Genomic DNA, 22,701 nt, shown 5'->3' on the forward strand with positions numbered 1-22,701 from the left:
TTATTGAGGTCTCTATAATCAATACAAACTCGCACCTCTCCATTCTTTTTTGGAACAGGGACTGGATTCGAAAGGCAAATAGGGTAATGGGAAACAATGATAATGTTGGTTTTGAGCTGTTTTTCAATTTGCTCTTTCATTTTGAGGCTCATATCTGGTTTGAATTTTCGGGGTTTTTGCTTTACGGGTGGAAAATTAGGGTCTGTGGACAACTTATGCACTACCACATCAGTTGAAATTCCAGTCATATCATCATAGGACCATGCAAACACATCCTGGAACACAGTCAAGAATTCAAGCATCTCCTTTTCTGCCTCTCATTCAAATGAATACTAATTTGCACCTCCTTAACCTCATCTTTAGTGCCAATGTTAACCTTTTCTGTTTCTTCCAGGTTCGGTTTTGGTTTCTCCTCATATTGTTCAAAGTCCTTTGCAAAAGAATCGAATACCTCCTCATTATCACTCTCGCTTTGGAGCTCGGATTCACAGACCTCCAAGTCGTGAGTGATATAGAAATTGCCATTATCGAATTCAAGAATTGTGATATCCAAAGGGTCAAATAGTTTTATTTTTGGCCATCTGAAAGAATTAACGAATGTGGGATAATAAGCAAACAAACATACAACAGATAAATGAATAAGCAATATGACAAACGAATAAACAAACATCATGACAAGAACCACTTGTGCATTTTCATAAAACCTTTGATTGAAAGCGAAAACAAAAGGAAAGCAAGCGAAAACAATATTTACATGTGCAAATTTTAGTCAAAAATAAAGATACTTTCATTAGCTATTTACAGATGCAGAAGTATTTTCATGAATTCGCATGAATGACAAACCCCTTTAGTTTTACTGAAACTCCTTTTGAATGGGCAGAAACTCGGCTGTTCAATTGAAAATTGATCCTTCAGGGATATCGGAAAACTCGACCTCATCTGGGAAACTGTCTTCAAATGCTGTCCCAACGAACAATTGGGCCAGACTGATTTCGATTTCGTCAACTGGGTTAATCTCTGACGTGATCACCTCGGTTGGTCGTGGAAAGGTATAACGCAATGGTGGAATATCAAAAGCCTTTTGCCTGCCTTTTTTCTCTACTCTCTTGCGTTCCTTCATTTCTTTGATGTCTTTAGCGGTTGGTTGGAAACCCAAACCGAATGAATCCTTTTTCTCCACAATTTCCACTGGTTTCAGAATTTCTTGTAAATCACGTCTCAGCCCTTTGTCAAACTCATATCCTCCACGGATCATTTCTTTAGCCATCATGACACTGGCCTTTGATAGAACTCGTTCCTCTTTTGTTATCCAACTTACAGAGACGATATCAGCTGTGCTATGAGGGGTCACGGTGGCGTTTCGGCTACCATCCTCTTTGGACCCAGAATCAGCAATTACGAAGCAATCCTCCTCGGCAAAGATAGTTATCAACTTGTCATTTACTATGAATTTTAACAATTGATACAATGAAAAAGGTACAGCCCCGGACTTATGAATCCACGGCCTTCCAAGCAAAACATTGTAAACACTAGGAAAGTGCATAACTTGGCAGGTTATTTGAAACTGTGCGGGCCCCATCTCGATCACTAAATTCACTTCTCCTATTGGTTCCCTTTGTGCTTCATCAAAACCTCGAACTATGGTTCCTGAAGACCTCAGCTTGATATCTTGCAACCCTAGCTTTTCCAAGGTACTCCAAGGACAGATATTAAGCACAGATCCGTTGTCAATCAACACCTTTGGCAGCATTTTTCCATTGCACCTCACAGATATGTACAGAGCCTTGTTATGTCCAATACCTTCTGCTGGTAATTCATCATCAGAGAAAGTGATTTGTTTTGTAGATAATACACTCCCAACTATATGTGAGAAATTAACAATCGAAATGTCCTTAGGGATTTGAGTTTTAGTCAACACTTCGAGCAACGCATCCCTATGCATATCCGAAGAAAAAAGCAGATCCAACATGGATATTTGGGCGAGCGACTTGCTTAGCTTCTCGACTACGTTATATTCACTTTTTTGCAGCCTTTTAAGAAACTCCAATGCTTTCTTCTCAGTAATTGTTGGTTTAGCAAGCAGCTCGGGGTTATTTGTTTGAATCGGAATGGTAGCTCCAAATGGGCTGGCAATCTTCCCTGATCTAATGACCACTGACACCTCTTCTTTGGCAATTGACTTTTCTCCAATTTGTATGACAGGTTCATCGTAGTTCCATGGCACTTGCTGCAAACTTAGAACAGGCTCCTGATCTAGGAATTTAATGACTACTGGCTCCAAAACTTCACTCTCAGCTGGCGTGAGATCCAAAATAAAAGGTTTTTTGTCCTCCTCAAACGGTTCCTCTATTACAAATGGTTGGTCTGTGACCCCAAACACCTCAGCTTCCCTTGCCAAGTTTTGGGCTAGCTCGTCATACTCTGTGTCGTCCAAAATGACCCCAATGGTATTAGCATGTTCCGGCAAGGGGTTCCTATTTATATTCGGCCATTGTGCCTCCCTTTTCCTAATTACAATCTCTCCAACTTCAATCATATCTTGAACTTTATGCTTAAGAGCCTTGCAATCCAAAGTTGAATGTCCGGGTGCCCCTGAATGATAAGCACAGACAGCTTGTGGGTTATACCAAGCGGGCATGCCATATGGATAGGTAGGAGGGGGTACCATACCAATTTTCCCGACGGCCTTCAACTGGTCATACAATTGGTCTAGAGGCCTGCCTAAATTGGTAAATGTACGGCTAGGGGGTCGGTTGTAAGGTTCAGGAGGTTGAGAATGACTGTAAACAGGTATATTTGGGGGAGAAAATCTTGGGTTATATGGAGGGCGAGGTCGATTATGGGACGGATTTGGTTGAGAAATTTGAAAAGGAGCTACAAGTGGGTTAGGATAGCTTGGGTGAGGTCGAGGGTGGTGGATATTGGTAGTATATACATGGTGCAGGTTTGAATAATAAGGGTAATGTGGTTGATAGGTTGGGTTGTGTTGGTATTTGGATTTGGGTGAAGAGTTCTGGTTCCAGATAAAAGTTGCATCCCCCTCTTTCTTTTTAAACTGCGGCTTCTTTCCACTGCTACCTTACCCTTGCAAAGCTTCTACTTGTGATTTTAAGACAGAGATGTTAACAATTTTTCCGGATCTCACAAAATCATCATACTCTTCGAGTTTATTCACAATCGCAGCAAACGAACATCCGGTCATACGGAAGATTTCTTCAAAGTGTGGAGGATCATGCGCCTTTATACAAGTGCGAACAATTTCATTTTCGGTCATTGGAGGCTCAACCTTAGCAACTATCTTTCTCCATCTTTTGGCGTATGTCTTATGATCTTCAGATGGTCCCCTCTTTGTGCCTTCCAAAGTAGTTCGGGTCGGTGCTAGCTCGCAATTATATTCGTATTGTCTAATGAAGGCGTTGGACAAATCGAGCCAAGTCTTCACCTTCTCTGGTTTTAAGTTTGAATACCAATCGAGGGAGACTCTCTCTGGAAATAACCTTAACGGTAAGTTTTCATCATCCACCGGCCTGCCCAATTTGTTGGCAAACAACCGCAAGTGTGTCTTAGGGTTGCCCGTACCATCATACTTATTGAACTTCGGGATCTTGAACCCTACGGGCAGCTGTACATTTGGAAACAGACACAGATTATCGTAGTCTAACACCCCTTGTTTGTTTAAACCTTGGCTTTTCCTAATGAACTCATCGAAACGATCTAACCTCTTAAGTAGCTTCATATCCACCGGGGCAGACGACTCTCCCACTTCTAGCTTGGTTTGAACAGTGTGTTCTGGTACAACAGGCTCTGCGGTAGTCTGATAAAAAGCTTGTGGATCCAGAGGCATGTTTGGACCACCTTGAGGCTGAAATCCTTGCCCATAGGGAGGATAGAACGGAGGATTTTGAGTATAAGTATACTGCGGGTTGAAAACTCCTTCAAAAGTGGTTTGAATTGGAGGAATGACAAATGGTTCGGATTCCGATTGTTTGACAGGTGCAGGCTCGGGCTGCACTCCGCTACTAATGAGCTCGTCGGTCAACTTCTTTTAGGCGGCCATTTCAGATGCCATTTCCCCAAATTTGGTGAGTAATTCAGTCAACTGAACCCCGGGACTTGTGGCTTCCGGCTGGGTAGTTGCAGCGGTCCTATCAGACGATTCTGGCTGAATACTCATGTCTACACGATTCCTTTGGGCTTTACTTCGGGATCGCGTAATAATGGGGCTTTTCCGAGAATCTATTTTGAAACTTTACCTGAGGATGCAAAGGACATCTTTAGATAAACCAATCATTACTAGATTTCTGCAACTTATTCAAAAGGAAAAAAAAAGAAAAGACATGAGTTAGTAATTGTTCAAACAATTCAGATGCATGTCCTATAGGGGGAACCCTTTTTGTGCCAAGGGTAGGCCTAGCATGATGCAAACCTTTGGGGTAAAATCCCATTTCCAAACCTGTAAGTGAATTTAGAACTCTGAAATGGAAAGCTTCTCATAAAATGTGGAAGAGTTCAATCTTTCTTTACAACATCATCAATGGTCTTAGTAACCATATTTACAAAATCCCTATGTCTCAAGAGACTTGTATTTTGTGACTCTCTAGAGCTCCCTAAACTGAGCTTACAAGCTCCTTCCCTAATCCTATCAAGGGCGTCTATGGCTTCCTCTAGTTTCTCATTCTTCTTCTTCTCCCTCCTCAACTGCACTTGGATATCTTCTAAAGCTCTGTTGGCCATTATAATCTGGGCTTGAAATTCCTCTAATTCTTTCCTTAGCTTCTCCATTTGTTCTTCGGGACTTGGTGATGCTGATTGTTGCCTTGCCCTATCACGTTCCACCCTTTGTTTGATCCATTCGTTGTACCCAGGCATAACTGCAGGTGCCATCTTGTTTACCAATTCCAACTGCAAATTCTCAAGACCTTGCAAATTTTCTCAAACCTCTAATACCATGCTTCGACTCTCGGTCACCGTACCCAATCTGAGATCTTCAATCACTTGTACCATAGGAATGCTTTGCGGGTATCCAAACTGTCTCATAACCGTTTGTGGAATATAGGCTACTAGACCATTAACTCCAGCTAGAGGGATGAAGTCATGTTGAGCGGTCCTAAAAGTTGGGTCCCTAACCTTGGTCCAATCTAAAACCCACTGCACTTTTCCTGGTGTCAAATTGTTGAACTCCTCAATAAACTGGCTTGACGACATCACGCGGTAGTAGCGGCCGACTCTCTCTCGATGCCAATCGATCCAATTCTCAACTGGGAGACAAGAACCCAAAGGGTTAAGTGATCTCTTCGTCAAATATTTCATGATCCACATTTGAAGTACTAAATTTGAAGCATAGAAGAAACCCCCTTTCCTTTGGCAATTGGTAAGGACTGAGAAGATGTCCGCTATGACAATGGGTATCAAAGTTGGTGTCGTTCCACAAATTCCTAAAAAAAGACTTTGAATCATGTTGATTGTTGCAAATGTCACCTTTCCATGCCTTTGAGGGAATAGCAATAAGTTGATCAAAACCAAACCAAAAGCTTGCACACGTTTCTCTTTCCATTGCTCCCTTGTTATAAAGAAATCGATCTGATGGCGCTCAAAGGACTCCTTTTCCCCAAACCGGTCATATAAAAACCTCAATGGACAAGATCTAGCGTCGGGGTGTTGGTCTAAACTATTGTTCCTCAATCCCAAAAATCTGCAAAACTGCTCTCTCGTTCCCCTGCTCAGGTATATCATAGGACTGTCTTTTCTCGATACTTGCAACAATCCCTCTAACTCTTCTAGAGTTGGGGTGAGTTCGCACATTCCAAACCGAAAAACTGAGGCATCCGGATCCCAATAATCGATCAATGCTTGGATAGCAGACACGTTGGGTATTATGTCGACAAGACTTGGTAGATGCCCCACATATTGGAATAGCCCTCCAATCTCATAAGACAGGTTATTCTTCCACTGATTCAGCTCTCGGGGGACTTGGTTGAGCATTCGACACTGCGTCATCTGGATTGGGAATTCACTTAGATACCGTTATCTTGGGATTTTACCCCTTAGGTTCATTTACAAAAAGAGTAAACGTGCAGATCCCAAAAATAGGGTTAAGTACCCATGGGATTGTAGGGTGGTTTATCCCTAATCATGGAATTGCCTAAATGGCGTTCCTTCTAAGGTTTAATGCATGATGCCATTTATTAAAGCGATGTAAATATGTGACAAATATGACCTAAAGGACATAAATAATGCATCGGGGGGAAAATGTCTAAAAATGAAATGTACTTATTGAAGATTAAGTGTAATAACTGAAATTTAAACATGTGAGTTATCTAGTGGGTAAGTCACTAAAAGAGTGCTAAAGAGGCCTCTTATTGCTAAGGCACATGAATGCAAGCCAAGAAAACAATGAAATGGTTAGTGCAATTGATAGTACACATAACATATTGGGAGCAATTAAGAAAAGAAATACAATAAAAGCATGTAAAAGGGGTGGAACCCCTTCCCTCGTGCCTAATGTGCCTAAAAAGGGTGAGACTGACTCTAACTTAGGAACACTCTAACATGGATGCATGAGGCTGGGGCTCACTAATCCAACTAGACTCGATAAGGTTTAAAAAGGTCCCCAAGCCTTCAGACCTAAGGGAATGGGTCATCAATCCCAAGACTCTCGGTCGGTGGCTCGAGCGATCCCCTAGGTACTGCTATGGGCGCAGAGCACACCATCCACATATCTAGAGAAATCATTCCTAATCCTATAAGACGGTGTGGGAAAGAGCCCACGAAAATAAAATAAAATGGGATAACAGTAAATAAACGTGCACGTATGAAGTGTTCCCTATTTTGAGGGAAAGGGTTAAGACCCAACGCGAGGCTCTAAAGGTGACACACCCCCCTCAAATGCAATGCAAAGCGCGATATAAAACAAATAAAACATACATCCAAGCAACCAATCATACATACGTGAGTGAGGGAGTAGTTTGATACACGCACGAGGCAAAAGGTCCTAAAATGGAAAAATGCAACCCTAATATCCAAATGCTACGCATAACAAGAGTAGAAAACGGAAAAGAATAGCTAAATCATATGCTTGGACCCACTTAGGAAGTCCCCAGTGGAGTCGCCAAGCTGTCGCGCCCCACTTTTTGAAATGGTGTGAAAGTAATGTGTGAGATATGTATGTGAACGTGTGTGAAAATGAAGATAAAAGGCCGTGGGATTGTGAAATGCGACGGTCTGGCCAAACATATAGTTTAAAAAGGATTTTTTGAATGAAAAATGGAGTCGCCACTTGGTATAGAGTTAGGGTGTACCAAGTCACCCAAAAAAGTGATTTTTTGGAAAGAAAAGTAAACAAAACCCTTTTTTTAAAGAATTTTCAGGTCTACGTAACCAAAAAAAGGGATCGGGGGTCACATTTAATAAGGGAGAAGGCAAAGGCAAAGCCTAAGGCACTCCCTTACCCTAGTCAAAGCTAGTTGCGTGACTTAGCCCTTCTTTTTCTAATTTTTCTACCCAAAGTATGTGTTGCATGTTGGATATGACTAATGGATATGAAAACAAATGCAATCCTAAATCTAAAAATGTTTCTTATGAGACTTTTTGGTCCCAACCACATGAATTGTGATGGCCAGTAAGGAAAGCCCTCATAGAAGTCATGAATAATGCAAATGAAGACTCAAGTATGAGTGCAAGTGTGAAAATGTAAGAGGAATGCAAAATAAAATAAAATAAAAATACAAATGTAAATGCAAGTGTGCAAATGTAATAAAAGTGCATGTGTGCAAACGTAAGAAAAGTGCATGTGTGCAAATGTAAGAAAAGTGCATGTGTGCCAATTGAGAAAATGAAGGTGTATGTGTGCAAGTGGATCAAAATATGGTATAATGGTAGTAAATACATCTACGTACAGCTGGGTGCAATTTGTGAGGTAGAAAATAAATAAGTGATAGGGAAAGAAGAGAAATGTGTGTACATGGCATGTGGAGTGAGAAAAATATAAGTAGTAAGAAAATGTAAAAAAATGATATGGTAAAATGGAGGTACATGAACCTAGAGGAATGCATCAGGTAGGGTACGGGAATGACTTCTATCTTCATGATTTTAATTTTCCCTTTGATTAGAAGGAATAACTAGCGTGCTAAGGCTCTTTTGTAGCCATACTCGCTCGTTTCCCTTACCGAAAGGGGACTCTCAAGCAAATGTACCCTATAACTAGCATGAAGATGCAAAAACCTAAAATGAAGGGGAAAGGATTGGAGAAGCATGCCAAATGCTAGAAAACTAAGAAAAATGTATGAAATGTAGTGAAACATGCAAGTATGTTGTGAGAACCCTGGAAAAAAAAATGGATATATAAATTAGTGCATATTTCATTTGCATTTCTTTTATTGTTCAATAACTTCTAGCATTACTTTTAATTGTTCACAATTAAGCGTGTAAAAATAGGTTTATGTGAAAAATACTATACTCTTCCAAAGTTATGAAATTTCTTGGTTCTATTTGACTAAATTACTATCTTTAGGGTTGGATTAAATTTTCACCTTAAAATTAAATGTTAGATTTTTATTACAAGGTCAAACCTGATTTTAATAAGGAATTAATAAAGTAAGAATGTAGGAACCTTAATACTAAATAGTAAACGATGAAGAGTCAGTAAAACGGTTTAAGTATACTAACGTATATTAGGCCATCAAATCACACTTGGGGACAATTGTTGGAATTAAGATAGAATTGAGGATTGAGAAGAGGTTAGGGGGCAAAGTGAAAGGACCAAAAGGCCCTTCGTAATTCACCAAATCCCCACTGCACCACAACCATCACCACTCATGGCCAAACGACTCCTTGGACACCATGATTGTCCGCCACTCCAGCTAACCAATCGGCAACTTCTCCACTGCAATACACAAGCCGCACCATACAACCAATCGCAAACCATCACCAACTCTACACTCAATCAATTTCAACCACAAACCTCTCCTAAACCGGCACTATTTCCTCTTCCTTTTCACTCTCATACCGCACACTACTGCACTCCATCTCTACCGTGAGAAGCTTGCAGCCGAGAGCATCCAAGTGAGGGAGAGCTACTCCTCGTGAGTATCGACCAAAAGAGAATCGCGAGCTGCATCTTCCTTTTTGCCTCTGTTCTGACCATAAGCTGAGGGAAGAGACCAGGGAACCGTCACTTTCTTCATCACCCTCAGACTAACAACCATCAGTTGAAATCACCACCAGTTGAAGCCGCTACACCAAACCAAAACCAGCAAAGTTGTCGCGTGCGTAGGGACCGAGAGGGAGCAGAAAATTTTCAGATTCTTGTGTGTGAGCTTGACGTGAGTAAGGTAAATTTTTCTGGGTTGAAAATAGTTTCTCAGAGGTAGATTAAGCTAGCCGTGGTCTTGCATGTGTTAATTTGTGCCATCGGATGTTGAAATCAAAGCTGTGGAAAATTCTGTTTCGGCTAGATGGTTCTGCCGAGGAGCTGAGCTGATAGTGCAGCTCTAATGTTGTTTTCCTTGAGTAATCTGAGCACCTAAGTGTACTTAGCTGAATGAAAACTGGATGATTAAGACCATGCATGTAGATTGTGCTTTCGGATGATAATGGTAAAGCTTAAGAAACTTCTGTTTTAAGAGGAAAATGTCTTAGCCGAGAAGATGATTGGAAGTGCAGCTTTAATGTATTTTTCTGAAGTGATTTGAGCCTGAAATGGTGATAAATTAACTGGAACTTGGATGATTATTGTGATTAGGGCCTTGCATGATCATTTTATATAGTTGGATGATGAAATCAAATTGTTAGAAATTCTGTTTTGGAAGTAATGGTCCTGCCGTGAGGTTGTTTGGAAGTAATGCATCTTGATTTGGTTTAATTTTGTTGTTTTAAGCCAATAATCATATTTAGCTAGCTAATGACAAGAAATTTTAGCTTTGCATGTAGCTGAATTAGTTGAGCTAGAACTGAAAATAAAAATAAGATGCAACCGGATTTTTGTGCAGCTCAAACCGAGAACTTGATCTGGAAAACTTATTAAAAAAATTTCTGGACTGCTGAACTGATTTTCCAGATTAGCCGTTGAAATTGTTTTGGGAAATTGCTTGGGTATTTTAGCATGAATTTGCTGGAACGTGTTTGATTTCCACTTGGTTAGGTGTTTGACTAATTAAAACTAAAGGATTAAGCCTTGCATGAAGTGTTTTGGTCAGGCTAATCTAGAAACAAAAACAAATAAGAAAATCTGCTGCATGCAAGATTATCCAAGAAAAGCCGAATGAATTCCTGGACTTTTGGGATGTTTGTAGTTGTTAACTGAATTTGATTTTGAACAAGAGATGTTAATTACCTAGCTAAGTGGTGGCATGTTGAATTTGAGTGCCTAATACCCTGTTTTGGCCAAAGAAAAGTTGGAGTTAAGAACATACAATTGCTGGAAATTCTTTGTAAACTGCCGTGAATTTGAACCTGGAAATTTTGAAGATTATAACAGTTGTTTAAATTCAACTCTTGAACTGAAAATGTTCATTGTTTAGCTAAGAAAGTGTATGATGAAGCTGAGAGCTTAATAGCATGTCTTAGCCACGAAAATTGTGAATTTATAAACAACGAAGTGCTGGAAATTTTAATGACCGAAAGGTTGAACTGAATTTTTTTTAAATGGTTCCTGGAATCTTTCCTTGGGGTATTATGAGTTCAAGACGCATGACAAAATGTACACGTTAATCTGTGAAAGCTGTTTAGCAAAGAAACGTTTTGATATCTCGAAGGATTCAACCAAAAATGTGGGTGTACAAATGCTGGAAATTTTCCTTGTGGTTGCTAAAGTTTGAGTAAGAATTGCCAGCTCGATTGTGAAGTTATCCCTTGAGCCTTAATGATTGGAAACACATGGAAAATGTTGATGTTAATGATTGTGGTTTGACTCTATTGCGTTCATGAAATTCTCAAAGAGTTAGATGTAAGAAGGTACTTGCTAAATGTATGTTTAAGCCTGGCTAGTGAAACAATTTCTACTCGTATTCCAATGTTCGCAAAGCTAATGGTCGACATTATTTTTCATTGGAGCATAATGTGTCGAAATTGTTGACGGTGGGCTCTATGAACTTCCACCCTGAATGGATAACTGAATTTCTGAAATTGTTTAGAAATCTGTGCTACTATTTTGTGAAACTGTGAGTTGATATAAGTACTGATTACCAAGTGCTAAGTATTGACGCAGCCTTGGTAAATTTTCCTGTTTATGCTTAGATATAAATTTGTTGGAACACAGGGCTAAGAATTGAAGAGCTCTAGTGCTATTACCGTTTAAATTCTAATGGTGCAATATTGAGAAAATGTGATTTTGGATTGGAATCGGAAATGTGAGAAGTTGTACTGACCTTGTGACTCCAAGTAAACGCTTGACTAAGTAAATGAAAAATATTTTGCTTTAAGTCTCGAGCGGTACAGATTTAGCATCGTATTGCTAAACATAGTGTCTACTATTTTTGCCTTAGAAACTTGGGCAACATGACTTTTATCCCTCAAGTTAGACTAGCCTTATCAATTTGGGGAAATGATTCTCCCAGACTCAAAACCTTAGTTTTGTTCCAAATTCCTTCCTTCTTTATAAATCGTTTAAGGCTAGTCGGAACTAAGGAAAATTTAAAAGGTGAAACTCGATCATTTTGGTTTTAAACGTAGAAACCTGCTTGGCAAGAAAAAAAAAAGAAAAACCTTAGTCTAGCAACATTTTTCAATAGACCTTACCCTAAAGCCTTAGCAAAGATTTTGCAAGCACCGCCACTCAAAGGAACTTTTTCTCAAGGTATACTCTTAGCCTCGATATTAAATAGCTTGCCGACTTATTTTAAGAAAATAATAATAGTATTTTCTTCGAGGAAAAGTATTCCAGAAATCTTATAGGGAATATTGTACGGTTCTCACAAGCTCGATTCCAAGTAAAATATTTTGAGAAGAAGTAAACTAGCAACATGCTAGAAAACTTTACATGTGCAAGCCAAAAGTTCCAATAGAAAACTTATGGCTTAAATTCTGATATTCTGGGATTTTACGAGGACGCGGAACTCGATCCTCAATCCAATATCTGAACTTCACTCTTGGTGAGTGTCCCTGCTTGTTCTATGTTATGTGGTTAAGCGCTTTATCAATTCGCTATGTGATAATTGTCAAAATGCAATAAATGATTTTGATCCATCGAAGTGAGCAGTGTGTACTTTATCGCACTAGCCGTTCGAGTGGTGACATGTGTGAAACATTTTCTAATGAATCTGTGAATCTAAATGTAGTTGCGTCGTTGGGTGAATCCCTCGACATCTGAATCCAACTACCATAACATCTGAATCTGTAGTTGCGTCGTTGGGTGAATCCCTCGACATCTGAATCCAACTACCATAACATCTGAATCTGTAGTTGCGTCGTTGGGTGAATCCCTCGACATCTGAATCCAACTACCAAAACGTCGTTGGGTGAATCCCTCGACAAATTTATTACGGGTATATCTCGAGTATACTGCGTCGGTAGATGAAGTTTGGGGCCCAAAGCAGAGGTATGAATGGTGACGGGTTAGGATTAAAATAAGTGGATCTACATGGACTATAAGTAGTGAAAGTTGACGGAGGGTCAACTACGATGGTATCGGATCAAGCGTGGAAAATGGCTCCTGAGAGCCCCTGTATCCTACCTTGTGCTGTTACACGCTTTCCCTAACTGTTTCAATTTGATTTAAATTATTAACCGCTGTTTGATTTATGTGATTGCATGTTTTGGGGCACCACTGAGCTTTAGCTCACCCCACGTTTATTGTTTTCCTTAACAGGTTCTGGAAACTGAAAGCTGGATGCTTACTCATGTTTTCCTTTTGGATTGTATTTGAATATTACAACTTATTATGTGGACTGTAATGTGAGATAATGCACTTTTCCTTTGGATTGCCACTTGAAGCTGGAAAATGTGTAATCTTAATTTGATCACTTAACTTGTAAGCTGTATTATGGAATTATGCATTTTATCTATACAGATTGCGATGACTTTGTACTTTGGTAAGTAGCACGTAGGACGTTTAAGGGCCTCGACTGGCGGTTTTATCATCGCTATCTTTGAAGATAATGTGGCTTTAAGGATGACTCCATTCGAGAAAACTTGTTTTTGGTAATAGATTAAATTATCCTTTGAAAGGATTTGGGTTAGAATGCTTGCGTGAGTCCTGGCGAGAGTTGGGCAGACGGCCCGCCAACCCTTTGGTTCGCCTTAGGGGGAAGTGGGGTCGCCACAGGTGGTATCAGAGCCTAGGTTAGAAAAGTTATTCAAGAGACTTAATAGATGTGTTAGAAACCCTAATCCTCTCTAGGAATAAGAATGGAGACCTTAGTTATACGTTAAGTGATATCCGATCCAATTAGCTATTTAAGTTCTAATCTTTAAGTTTTGATCATTTTGTAGGTATGGAAAATGGAAACGGACATGCTAACGGGGGTAGTGCGGCTAATGGACATGCGGAGCCGCTTAGATCCATCTCCTACAGGCCACGAGGCGGAGGAGCTCATATACGTTACTCACCTGCTGACAGGCACCCTAGGTGCCAGTGCCGAGCCATGTACGCGTATCCCAATGAGCTAGTGTTATCCTTAGACGATGAGCGCCGCCACTTGAGGGACGCTAACTCCATCCTGATCCAGGACGTAGAGGAGCTGGGTATAATGGTGGATACTCAGTTTGATCGCATAGCCGATCTGGAGGTTAGGCTCACTGCTGAGCATCATCTATTGGAGGCTGCTCGCCTGGAGATAGAGCGGCAAAAGGCTAGGGCGACTCGATTAGCAGAGCGGATGCGTGATAGGAGCGCAGGCATCAGGGCTGATGCTGCGATGATGATGGATGAGGCCACCAGTTTTATTCAGGGTGGTGAGCAGGCGGGGGCAGAGGAGGATCCAGAGGACGATCCAGAGGAGGACCCGGAGGAGGATCCGGAGGAGGACATTGCTCCTGATAGCCCTGCTCAGGGTTAGATTAGGACTCACCTGGTTACACTAGACATAGAAGGCTAGGCAAGGGACATTAGTTATGTCATCAAGTTTTGTCTAGGTGGATGACTTACCTCTGAGGCACTATATCCCTAATTTTTGTATGAGGGATTATCTGTATGTATTTTGCTAGTCTATGTGCCTTACTTCTGGAAATGTTCCAACTTGTTATTTATATGAATTTTATGTGGAATTATATGTTAAGTGTTTTATTTATCTTTTCTCCATGACCATATTGATTTTATTTACCAAAAAGAATGGTAATAATCATAAATAAATAATACTCTTGCCTATTTGACCCATCCTTCCGAAATAGGCATATTTAGAATATGGATCGCCAAGTGATTGGAAGGAGCCGGGGAAGACCCACTAGACAACACCCGGAAGCGGGTGGTGATAGGGAAACCGAGGTCGATCAAGACCAAGGGCAGGAAGGTGTGGCCGGAGACCGGGTGGCCACCGCAATTGACCGTATTACTGAAGTTCTCGAGCGATTGACTGAGCGCCAAACCACTGAACCAGTGCATCAACCAGGAGGCCCAGTTGACTCCGATGATCGGGCACTGGAAAGGTTTCTGAAATTTGGACCTCCCAAATTCTATGGGGAACCCGAACCAGAAATAGCCGAAGGCTGGTGGGAGAGAATCACTGAGATTTTCGCCGCCTTGAACTATACCGAGGAGCGAAAAGTGACTTTTGCTACCTTCCAGTTTGAGGGAGCTGCCCGCTCCTGGTGGAATCTAGTAAGGATTACGTGGGAGACTAACCATACGCCAAGGACTTGGGCGAACTTCACAAGAGAGTTCAATGCCAAATTCCTTCCACCTCTCATTCAGGAGAAGAGAGAGGATGATTTCATTAGATGCAAACAAGGGGCGATGAGTGTCGCCGAATATGAAGTCCAGTTCACAAAGCTGTCACGCTTTGCACCTGAGCTGATAGCCACCGAGCAAAGGCGTGTTCGGAGGTTTGTGCAGGGTTTGAATGTGGAACTACAGGAAAGCTTAGCCGCTATAAGAATAGATACCTTCGCTGAGGCTGTTGAAAGAGCGCAGCGAGTTGAAGTAGCCAGAGCTCAAGTGAAGTCTTTTCAGTCCAAGAAAAGATTTGCTCCTAGCAGTAATCGGGAGCCGACTTTTGGAAATGCTCCACCGGCCAAAGTGGGCCGAGGAACTAGTGGAGTGAATAGTTCTGGAGCACCACGAGGCGCCCAAGCAAGAGGAAACGGGGCCAGGAATGCAGGAGGACGAAATATTGGAGCTAGAGGAGGACCAATTGGAAGAGGACAACCTAGGAATCGGCCGCAAGGGGGTCGAGCAATAGTTCCTCAAGTGACATGTGCTTATTGCAAGAAACCTGGTCATTCTATGGATAGTTGCTGGAAGAAGCAAGGAAGGTGCTTGAGATGTGGAAGTAGTGAGCACCAAATCTCAGGATGTCCAAAGGTGCAGGAAGGGACTCCTCAGAAAGCTAGACCAAACACTTCTGGAGGGAGCCGGCCAACAGTTCCTGCCAGAGTGTATGCTATAGATGATCAACCCGTACCTGATTCCTCGGAAGTTGTGGAAGGTACACTTCCAATTTTTCATAGATTAGCTAAAGTGTTAATTGACCCTGGTGCAACGCATTCATTTGTAAATCCATCTTTTATGTCCGGAATAGAAGTGCAACCTGTTAGATTACCCTACGATCTTGAAATTAGGACACCAATGGGTAATAAGAAGGTAATCACTAGTTTGACCTATAAGAATTGCGAATTCTGGGTTGGAGAGCGAAAAATGTTAGTGGATCTGATCAGTTTGGATATAAAAGGTTATGATGTTATCATAGGAATGGATTTCCTAGGTCACCATCATGCTAAGCTTGATTGCCGAGAAAAAATAGTGGAATTTTGTATACCTGGAGAAGCAACCCTGAGGTTAGATGTCAAAGGTAGGTTAGCATCTTCTGCCATGATCTCGGGAATACGGGCAAGGAAAATGTTATCTAAAGGAGCTCAAGGTTTCATAGCCTTCTTGATTAATACTCCCAGTGATCAAGTAAAATTAGAGGATGTACCCGTAGTACGGGATTTTCCGGACGTCTTTCCTGAACAATTAATGACTTTACCGCCGGAGAGAGAAGTGGAGTTTAAAATCGACTTGGTGCCTGGAACGGCTCCAATTTCTAAGACTCCGTACCGAATGGCTCCTGCCGAGCTTAAAGAGTTGAAAATCCAGTTACAAGACCTGTTGGAGAAAGGTTTCGTGAAGGAAAGTGACTCACCATGGGGAGCGCCCGTTCTATTCGTCAAGAAAAAGGACGGGAGTTTGAGGTTATGTATCGATTACCGAGGGTTAAATGAGGTTACTATTAAGAATAAATACCCTCTACCGTTGATTGATAGTTTGTTCGACCAACTGCAAGGATCAGTGGTCTTCTCTAAGTTGGATTTAAGACAAGGGTATTACCAGTTGAAGATTAAGAAGGAAGACATACCTAAGACTGCTTTTAGTACAAGATATGGACATTTTGAGTTCGCAGTCATGCCTTTTGGTTTAACTAATGCACCAGCTGCATTTATGGATTTAATGCAGAGAATTTTTAAGAAATACCTGGACCAATTTGTAGTAGTTTTTATAGATGATATTTTGATATACTCCAAGACTCAGGAGGAACACGTTAAGCACTTGGAGATAGTATTGAAGATACTAAGAGAGCATAAGTTGTATGCAAAATTCAGCAAGTGCGAATTTTGGTTAGATGAGATTTCTTTTTTAGGGCATAAGGTTTCCAAAGATGGAATTGCTGTGGATTCGGCAAAAGTTGAAGCCGTTATGAATTGGAAGCGGCCAGAAACTCCAACTGAAATCAGAAGTTTCTTGGGTTTAGCAGGTTATTATAGGCGATTTATCCAAGATTTTTCGAAGATTGCAGGACCTATGACCGAGCTAACCAAGAAAAGAAATAAGTTTATCTGGACTCCAAAATGCGAGTCAAGTTTTCAGGAGTTAAAGAGGCGTTTAACATCCGCTCCTGTTTTGGTGTTACCTGACGGAGACGAAGGTTATGCCGTGTACTCCGATGCCTCTGGAGAAGGTCTCGGATGTGTTTTAATGCAAAAGGGTAAAGTAATTGCTTATGCTTCCAGGAGATTGAAGCCTCATGAACAGAACTATCCAACTCATGACCTAGAGTTAGCAGCAGTGATTTTCGCCTTAAAGAAATGGAGACACTACTTGTATGGCATGACTTTTGAGGTTTTTACAGATCATAAGAGCCTCAAGTATTTGTTCTCCCAAAAGGAACTGAATTTGAGACAAAGGCGATGGGTAGAATTTTTGGAAGATTATGATTGTTCGATCAACTACCATCCAGGAAAAGCAAATGTGGTAGCTGACGCTTTAAGTAGAAAGGCCCAAATAGCGGGGTTGATGGTTAAAGAATGGGACATGCTAGAAGAAATAAGTAATTAGAACCCTCGCTTGGAGAAATTGAAGATATTATTTGGGAATCTATCTCTGAAATCACCATTACTAGAGCGTATTAAGGAGGCTCAGGAATCGGACCCTGTGATTCAGAAGAATTTGGAGAAAGTGCAAAAAGGGGAAATCCTAGATTTTAAATTAGGGTCTGAAGGTGTATTGAGGTTCCGAGATCGTATTGTGATTCCGGCAGATGAAGAGATCAGAAAAGAAATCTTGGAAGAATCACATCGATCAAAGTATACTATACATCCAGGAGTGACCAAAATGTATCATGATGTGAAGAGTTTATATTGGTGGGAAGGTTTGAAAAAGGATGTGGCTGAGTACGTGCAAAAATGTTTGACTTGCCAACAAGTGAAAGCCGAGCATCAGAAGCCCTCTGGTTTACTGCAACCGTTGGAAATCCCTGAATGGAAATGGGATCATATAACAATGGATTTCGTAACGGGACTGCCTAAGAGTCAAAAAGGATTCGATGCAATTTGGGTAATAGTCGATCGACTCACTAAGTCTGCACATTTCCTACCTGTGAGCATGAGTTTTTCATTGGAGAAATTGGTCAAGTTGTACACAGAAGAGATCCTAAGGCTACATGGTATTCCAGTGAGTATCGTGTCCGACCGAGATCCAAGGTTTGTCTCGCGTTTTTGGCAGAAATTTCAAGAGTCTTTGGGGACCAAGTTGAAATTTAGTACTGCGTATCATCCCCAAACCGACGGGCAGTCGGAAAGGACAATCCAAACTTTGGAGGACCTGCTAAGATCGTGTATATTGGATTTTGGAGGTAAATGGAGTAAATATATGACCTTGGTAGAATTTGCATATAATAATAGCTATCAGGCTTCGATTCAAATGGCACCTTATGAAGTTTTGTACGGGAGAAGGTGTCGATCTCCGATTCATTGGGATGAAGTTGGAGAAAAGAAGATTTTAGATCCTACTGCCATACCTTGGATAGAAGAAGCCCAGGAAAAAGTGAAATTGATTAGGGAAAGGCTTCAAGCTGCCCAAAGTAGACAAAAGAGCTACGCCGACACAAGGAGGAAAGATTTGGAGTTTGAAATAGGGGACAAGGTTTTCCTAAGAGTTAAACCCTTGAAGAGCGGAGTAGTATCTAAGAAAGGTAAGAAACTGAAGCCAAGGTATATCGGACCTTTTGAAATTTTGAGGAAAGTTGGGAATGTAGCATACCAGCTGAAATTACCTGCAAGCATGGCTAAGATTCACGATGTATTTCACGTTTCCATGCTTAGGAAATATTATCCTGACCCGAGCCATGTGCTACAACTGGAAGGAATTGAAGTGGATGAGACACTAACCTATGAAGAAGGACCAGTTAAGATTTTGGAAAGAGAAGTGAAGGAGCTGAGAAATAAGAAAATTCCTCTGGTGAAGATTTTGTGGAAAAATCATGGACTCGAGGAAGCAACTTGGGAATTAGAAGAGGAAATGCAGAAAAAGTATCCTGATCTATTTCGCTAGAAAGCGTGAATTTTGAGGACAAAATTCTTGTAAGGAGGGGAGGATGTGAGAACCCTGGAAAAAAAAAATGGATATATAAATTAGTGCATATTTCATTTGCATTTCTTTTATTGTTCAATAACTTCTAGCATTACTTTTAATTGTTCACAATTAAGCGTGTAAAAATAGGTTTATGTGAAAAATACTATACTCTTCCAAAGTTATGAAATTTCTTGGTTCTATTTGACTAAATTACTATCTTTAGGGTTGGATTAAATTTTCACCTTAAAATTAAATGTTAGATTTTTATTACAAGGTCAAACCTGATTTTAATAAGGAATTAATAAAGTAAGAATGTAGGAACCTTAATACTAAATAGTAAACGATGAAGAGTCAGTAAAACGGTTTAAGTATACTAACGTATATTAGGCCATCAAATCACACTTGGGGACAATTGTTGGAATTAAGATAGAATTGAGGATTGAGAAGAGGTTAGGGGGCAAAGTGAAAGGACCAAAAGGCCCTTCGTAATTCACCAAATCCCCACTGCACCACAACCATCACCACTCACGGCCAAACGACTCCTTGGACACCATGATTGTCCGCCACTCCAGCTAACCAATCGGCAACTTCTCCACTGCAATACACAAGCCGCACCATACAACCAATCGCAAACCATCACCAACTCTACACTCAATCAATTTCAACCACAAACCTCTCCTAAACCGGCACTATTTCCTCTTCCTTTTCACTCTCATACCGCACACTACTGCACTCCATCTCTACCGTGAGAAGCTTGCAGCCGAGAGCATCCAAGTGAGGGAGAGCTACTCCTCGTGAGTATCGACCAAAAGAGAACCGCGAGCTGCATCTTCCTTTTTGCCTCTGTTCTGACCATAAGCTGAGGGAAGAGACCAGGGAACCGTCACTTTCTTCATCACCCTCAGACTAACAACCATCAGTTGAAATCACCACCAGTTGAAGCCGCTACACCAAACCAAAACCAGCAAAGTTGTCGCGTGCGTAGGGACCGAGAGGGAGCAGAAAATTTTCAGATTCTTGTGTGTGAGCTTGACGTGAGTAAGGTAAATTTTTCTGGGTTGAAAATAGTTTCTCAGAGGTAGATTAAGCTAGCCGTGGTCTTGCATGTGTTAATTTGTGCCATCGGATGTTGAAATCAAAGCTGTGGAAAATTCTGTTTCGGCTAGATGGTTCTGCCGAGGAGCTGAGCTGATAGTGCAGCTCTAATGTTGTTTTCCTTGAGTAATCTGAGCACCTAAGTGTACTTAGCTGAATGAAAACTGGATGATTAAGACCATGCATGTAGATTGTGCTTTCGGATGATAATGGTAAAGCTTAAGAAACTTCTGTTTTAAGAGGAAAATGTCTTAGCCGAGAAGATGATTGGAAGTGCAGCTTTAATGTGTTTTTCTGAAGTGATTTGAGCCTGAAATGGTGATAAATTAACTGGAACTTGGATGATTATTGTGATTAGGGCCTTGCATGATCATTTTATATAGTTGGATGATGAAATCAAATTGTTAGAAATTCTGTTTTGGAAGTAATGGTCCTGCCGTGAGGTTGTTTGGAAGTAATGCATCTTGATTTGGTTTAATTTTGTTGTTTTAAGCCAATAATCATATTTAGCTAGCTAATGACAAGAAATTTTAGCTTTGCATGTAGCTGAATTAGTTGAGCTAGAACTGAAAATAAAAATAAGATGCAACCGGATTTTTGTGCAGCTCAAACCGAGAACTTGATCTGGAAAACTTATTAAAAAAATTTCTGGACTGCTGAACTGATTTTCCAGATTAGCCGTTGAAATTGTTTTGGGAAATTGCTTGGGTATTTTAGCATGAATTTGCTGGAACGTGTTTGATTTCCACTTGGTTAGGTGTTTGACTAATTAAAACTAAAGGATTAAGCCTTGCATGAAGTGTTTTGGTCAGGCTAATCTAGAAACAAAAACAAATAAGAAAATCTGCTGCATGCAAGATTATCCAAGAAAAGCCGAATGAATTCCTGGACTTTTGGGATGTTTGTAGTTGTTAACTGAATTTGATTTTGAACAAGAGATGTTAATTACCTAGCTAAGTGGTGGCATGTTGAATTTGAGTGCCTAATACCCTGTTTTGGCCAAAGAAAAGTTGGAGTTAAGAACATACAATTGCTGGAAATTCTTTGTAAACTGCCGTGAATTTGAACCTGGAAATTTTGAAGATTATAACAGTTGTTTAAATTCAACTCTTGAACTGAAAATGTTCATTGTTTAGCTAAGAAAGTGTATGATGAAGCTGAGAGCTTAATAGCATGTCTTAGCCACGAAAATTGTGAATTTATAAACAACGAAGTGCTGGAAATTTTAATGACCGAAAGGTTGAACTGAATTTTTTTTAAATGGTTCCTGGAATCTTTCCTTGGGGTATTATGAGTTCAAGACGCATGACAAAATGTACACGTTAATCTGTGAAAGCTGTTTAGCAATGAAACGTTTTGATATCTCGAAGGATTCAACCAAAAATGTGGGTGTACAAATGCTGGAAATTTTCCTTGTGGTTGCTAAAGTTTGAGTAAGAATTGCCAGCTCGATTGTGAAGTTATCCCTTGAGCCTTAATGATTGGAAACACATGGAAAATGTTGATGTTAATGATTGTGGTTTGACTCTATTGCGTTCATGAAATTCTCAAAGAGTTAGATGTAAGAAGGTACTTGCTAAATGTATGTTTAAGCCTGGCTAGTGAAACAATTTCTACTCGTATTCCAATGTTCGCAAAGCTAATGGTCGACATTATTTTTCATTGGAGCATAATGTGTCGAAATTGTTGACGGTGGGCTCTATGAACTTCCACCCTGAATGGATAACTGAATTTCTGAAATTGTTTAGAAATCTGTGCTACTATTTTGTGAAACTGTGAGTTGATATAAGTACTGATTACCAAGTGCTAAGTATTGACGCAGCCTTGGTAAATTTTCCTGTTTATGCTTAGATATAAATTTGTTGGAACACAGGGCTAAGAATTGAAGAGCTCTAGTGCTATTACCGTTTAAATTCTAATGGTGCAATATTGAGAAAATGTGATTTTGGATTGGAATCGGAAATGTGAGAAGTTGTACTGACCTTGTGACTCCAAGTAAACGCTTGACTAAGTAAATGAAAAATATTTTGCTTTAAGTCTCGAGCGGTACAGATTTAGCATCGTATTGCTAAACATAGTGTCTACTAATTTTGCCTTAGAAACTTGGGCAACATGACTTTTATCCCTCAAGTTAGACTAGCCTTATCAATTTGGGGAAATGATTCTCCCAGACTCAAAACCTTAGTTTTGTTCCAAATTCCTTCCTTCTTTATAAATCGTTTAAGGCTAGTCGGAACTAAGGAAAATTTAAAAGGTGAAACTCGATCATTTTGGTTTTAAACGTAGAAACCTGCTTGGCAAGAAAAAAAAAAGAAAAACCTTAGTCTAGCAACATTTTTCAATAGACCTTACCCTAAAGCCTTAGCAAAGATTTTGCAAGCACCGCCACTCAAAGGAACTTTTTCTCAAGGTATACTCTTAGCCTCGATATTAAATAGCTTGCCGACTTATTTTAAGAAAATAATAATAGTATTTTCTTCGAGGAAAAGTATTCCAGAAATCTTATAGGGAATATTGTACGGTTCTCACAAGCTCGATTCCAAGTAAAATATTTTGAGAAGAAGTAAACTAGCAACATGCTAGAAAACTTTACATGTGCAAGCCAAAAGTTCCAATAGAAAACTTATGGC

General features: G+C 40.4%; 3 protein-coding genes across 3 annotated transcripts; all 3 read right to left on the bottom strand.

The window, feature by feature from the left end:
• Positions 1-892: 892 nt before the first annotated feature.
• Positions 893-2,668, bottom strand: LOC113693553 (uncharacterized). Its single transcript, XM_027212090.2, has one exon. It carries the CDS (start codon positions 2,666-2,668, stop codon positions 893-895), a length of 1,776 nt encoding a protein of 591 aa, XP_027067891.1.
• A 411-nt stretch (positions 2,669-3,079) lies between these two features.
• Positions 3,080-3,844, bottom strand: LOC113693552 (uncharacterized). Its single transcript, XM_027212089.2, has one exon. It carries the CDS (start codon positions 3,842-3,844, stop codon positions 3,080-3,082), a length of 765 nt encoding a protein of 254 aa, XP_027067890.2.
• A 1,088-nt stretch (positions 3,845-4,932) lies between these two features.
• Positions 4,933-5,997, bottom strand: LOC140008717 (uncharacterized). Its single transcript, XM_072053572.1, has one exon. The coding sequence runs from the start codon at positions 5,995-5,997 to the stop codon at positions 4,933-4,935; it is 1,065 nt and encodes a 354-aa protein (XP_071909673.1).
• Positions 5,998-22,701: the final 16,704 nt, after the last annotated feature.

The sequence above is a fragment of the Coffea arabica genome, chromosome 6c, assembly GCF_036785885.1.
Source record: "Coffea arabica cultivar ET-39 chromosome 6c, Coffea Arabica ET-39 HiFi, whole genome shotgun sequence".
In the NCBI taxonomy this organism is placed as follows: domain Eukaryota; kingdom Viridiplantae; phylum Streptophyta; class Magnoliopsida; order Gentianales; family Rubiaceae; genus Coffea; species Coffea arabica.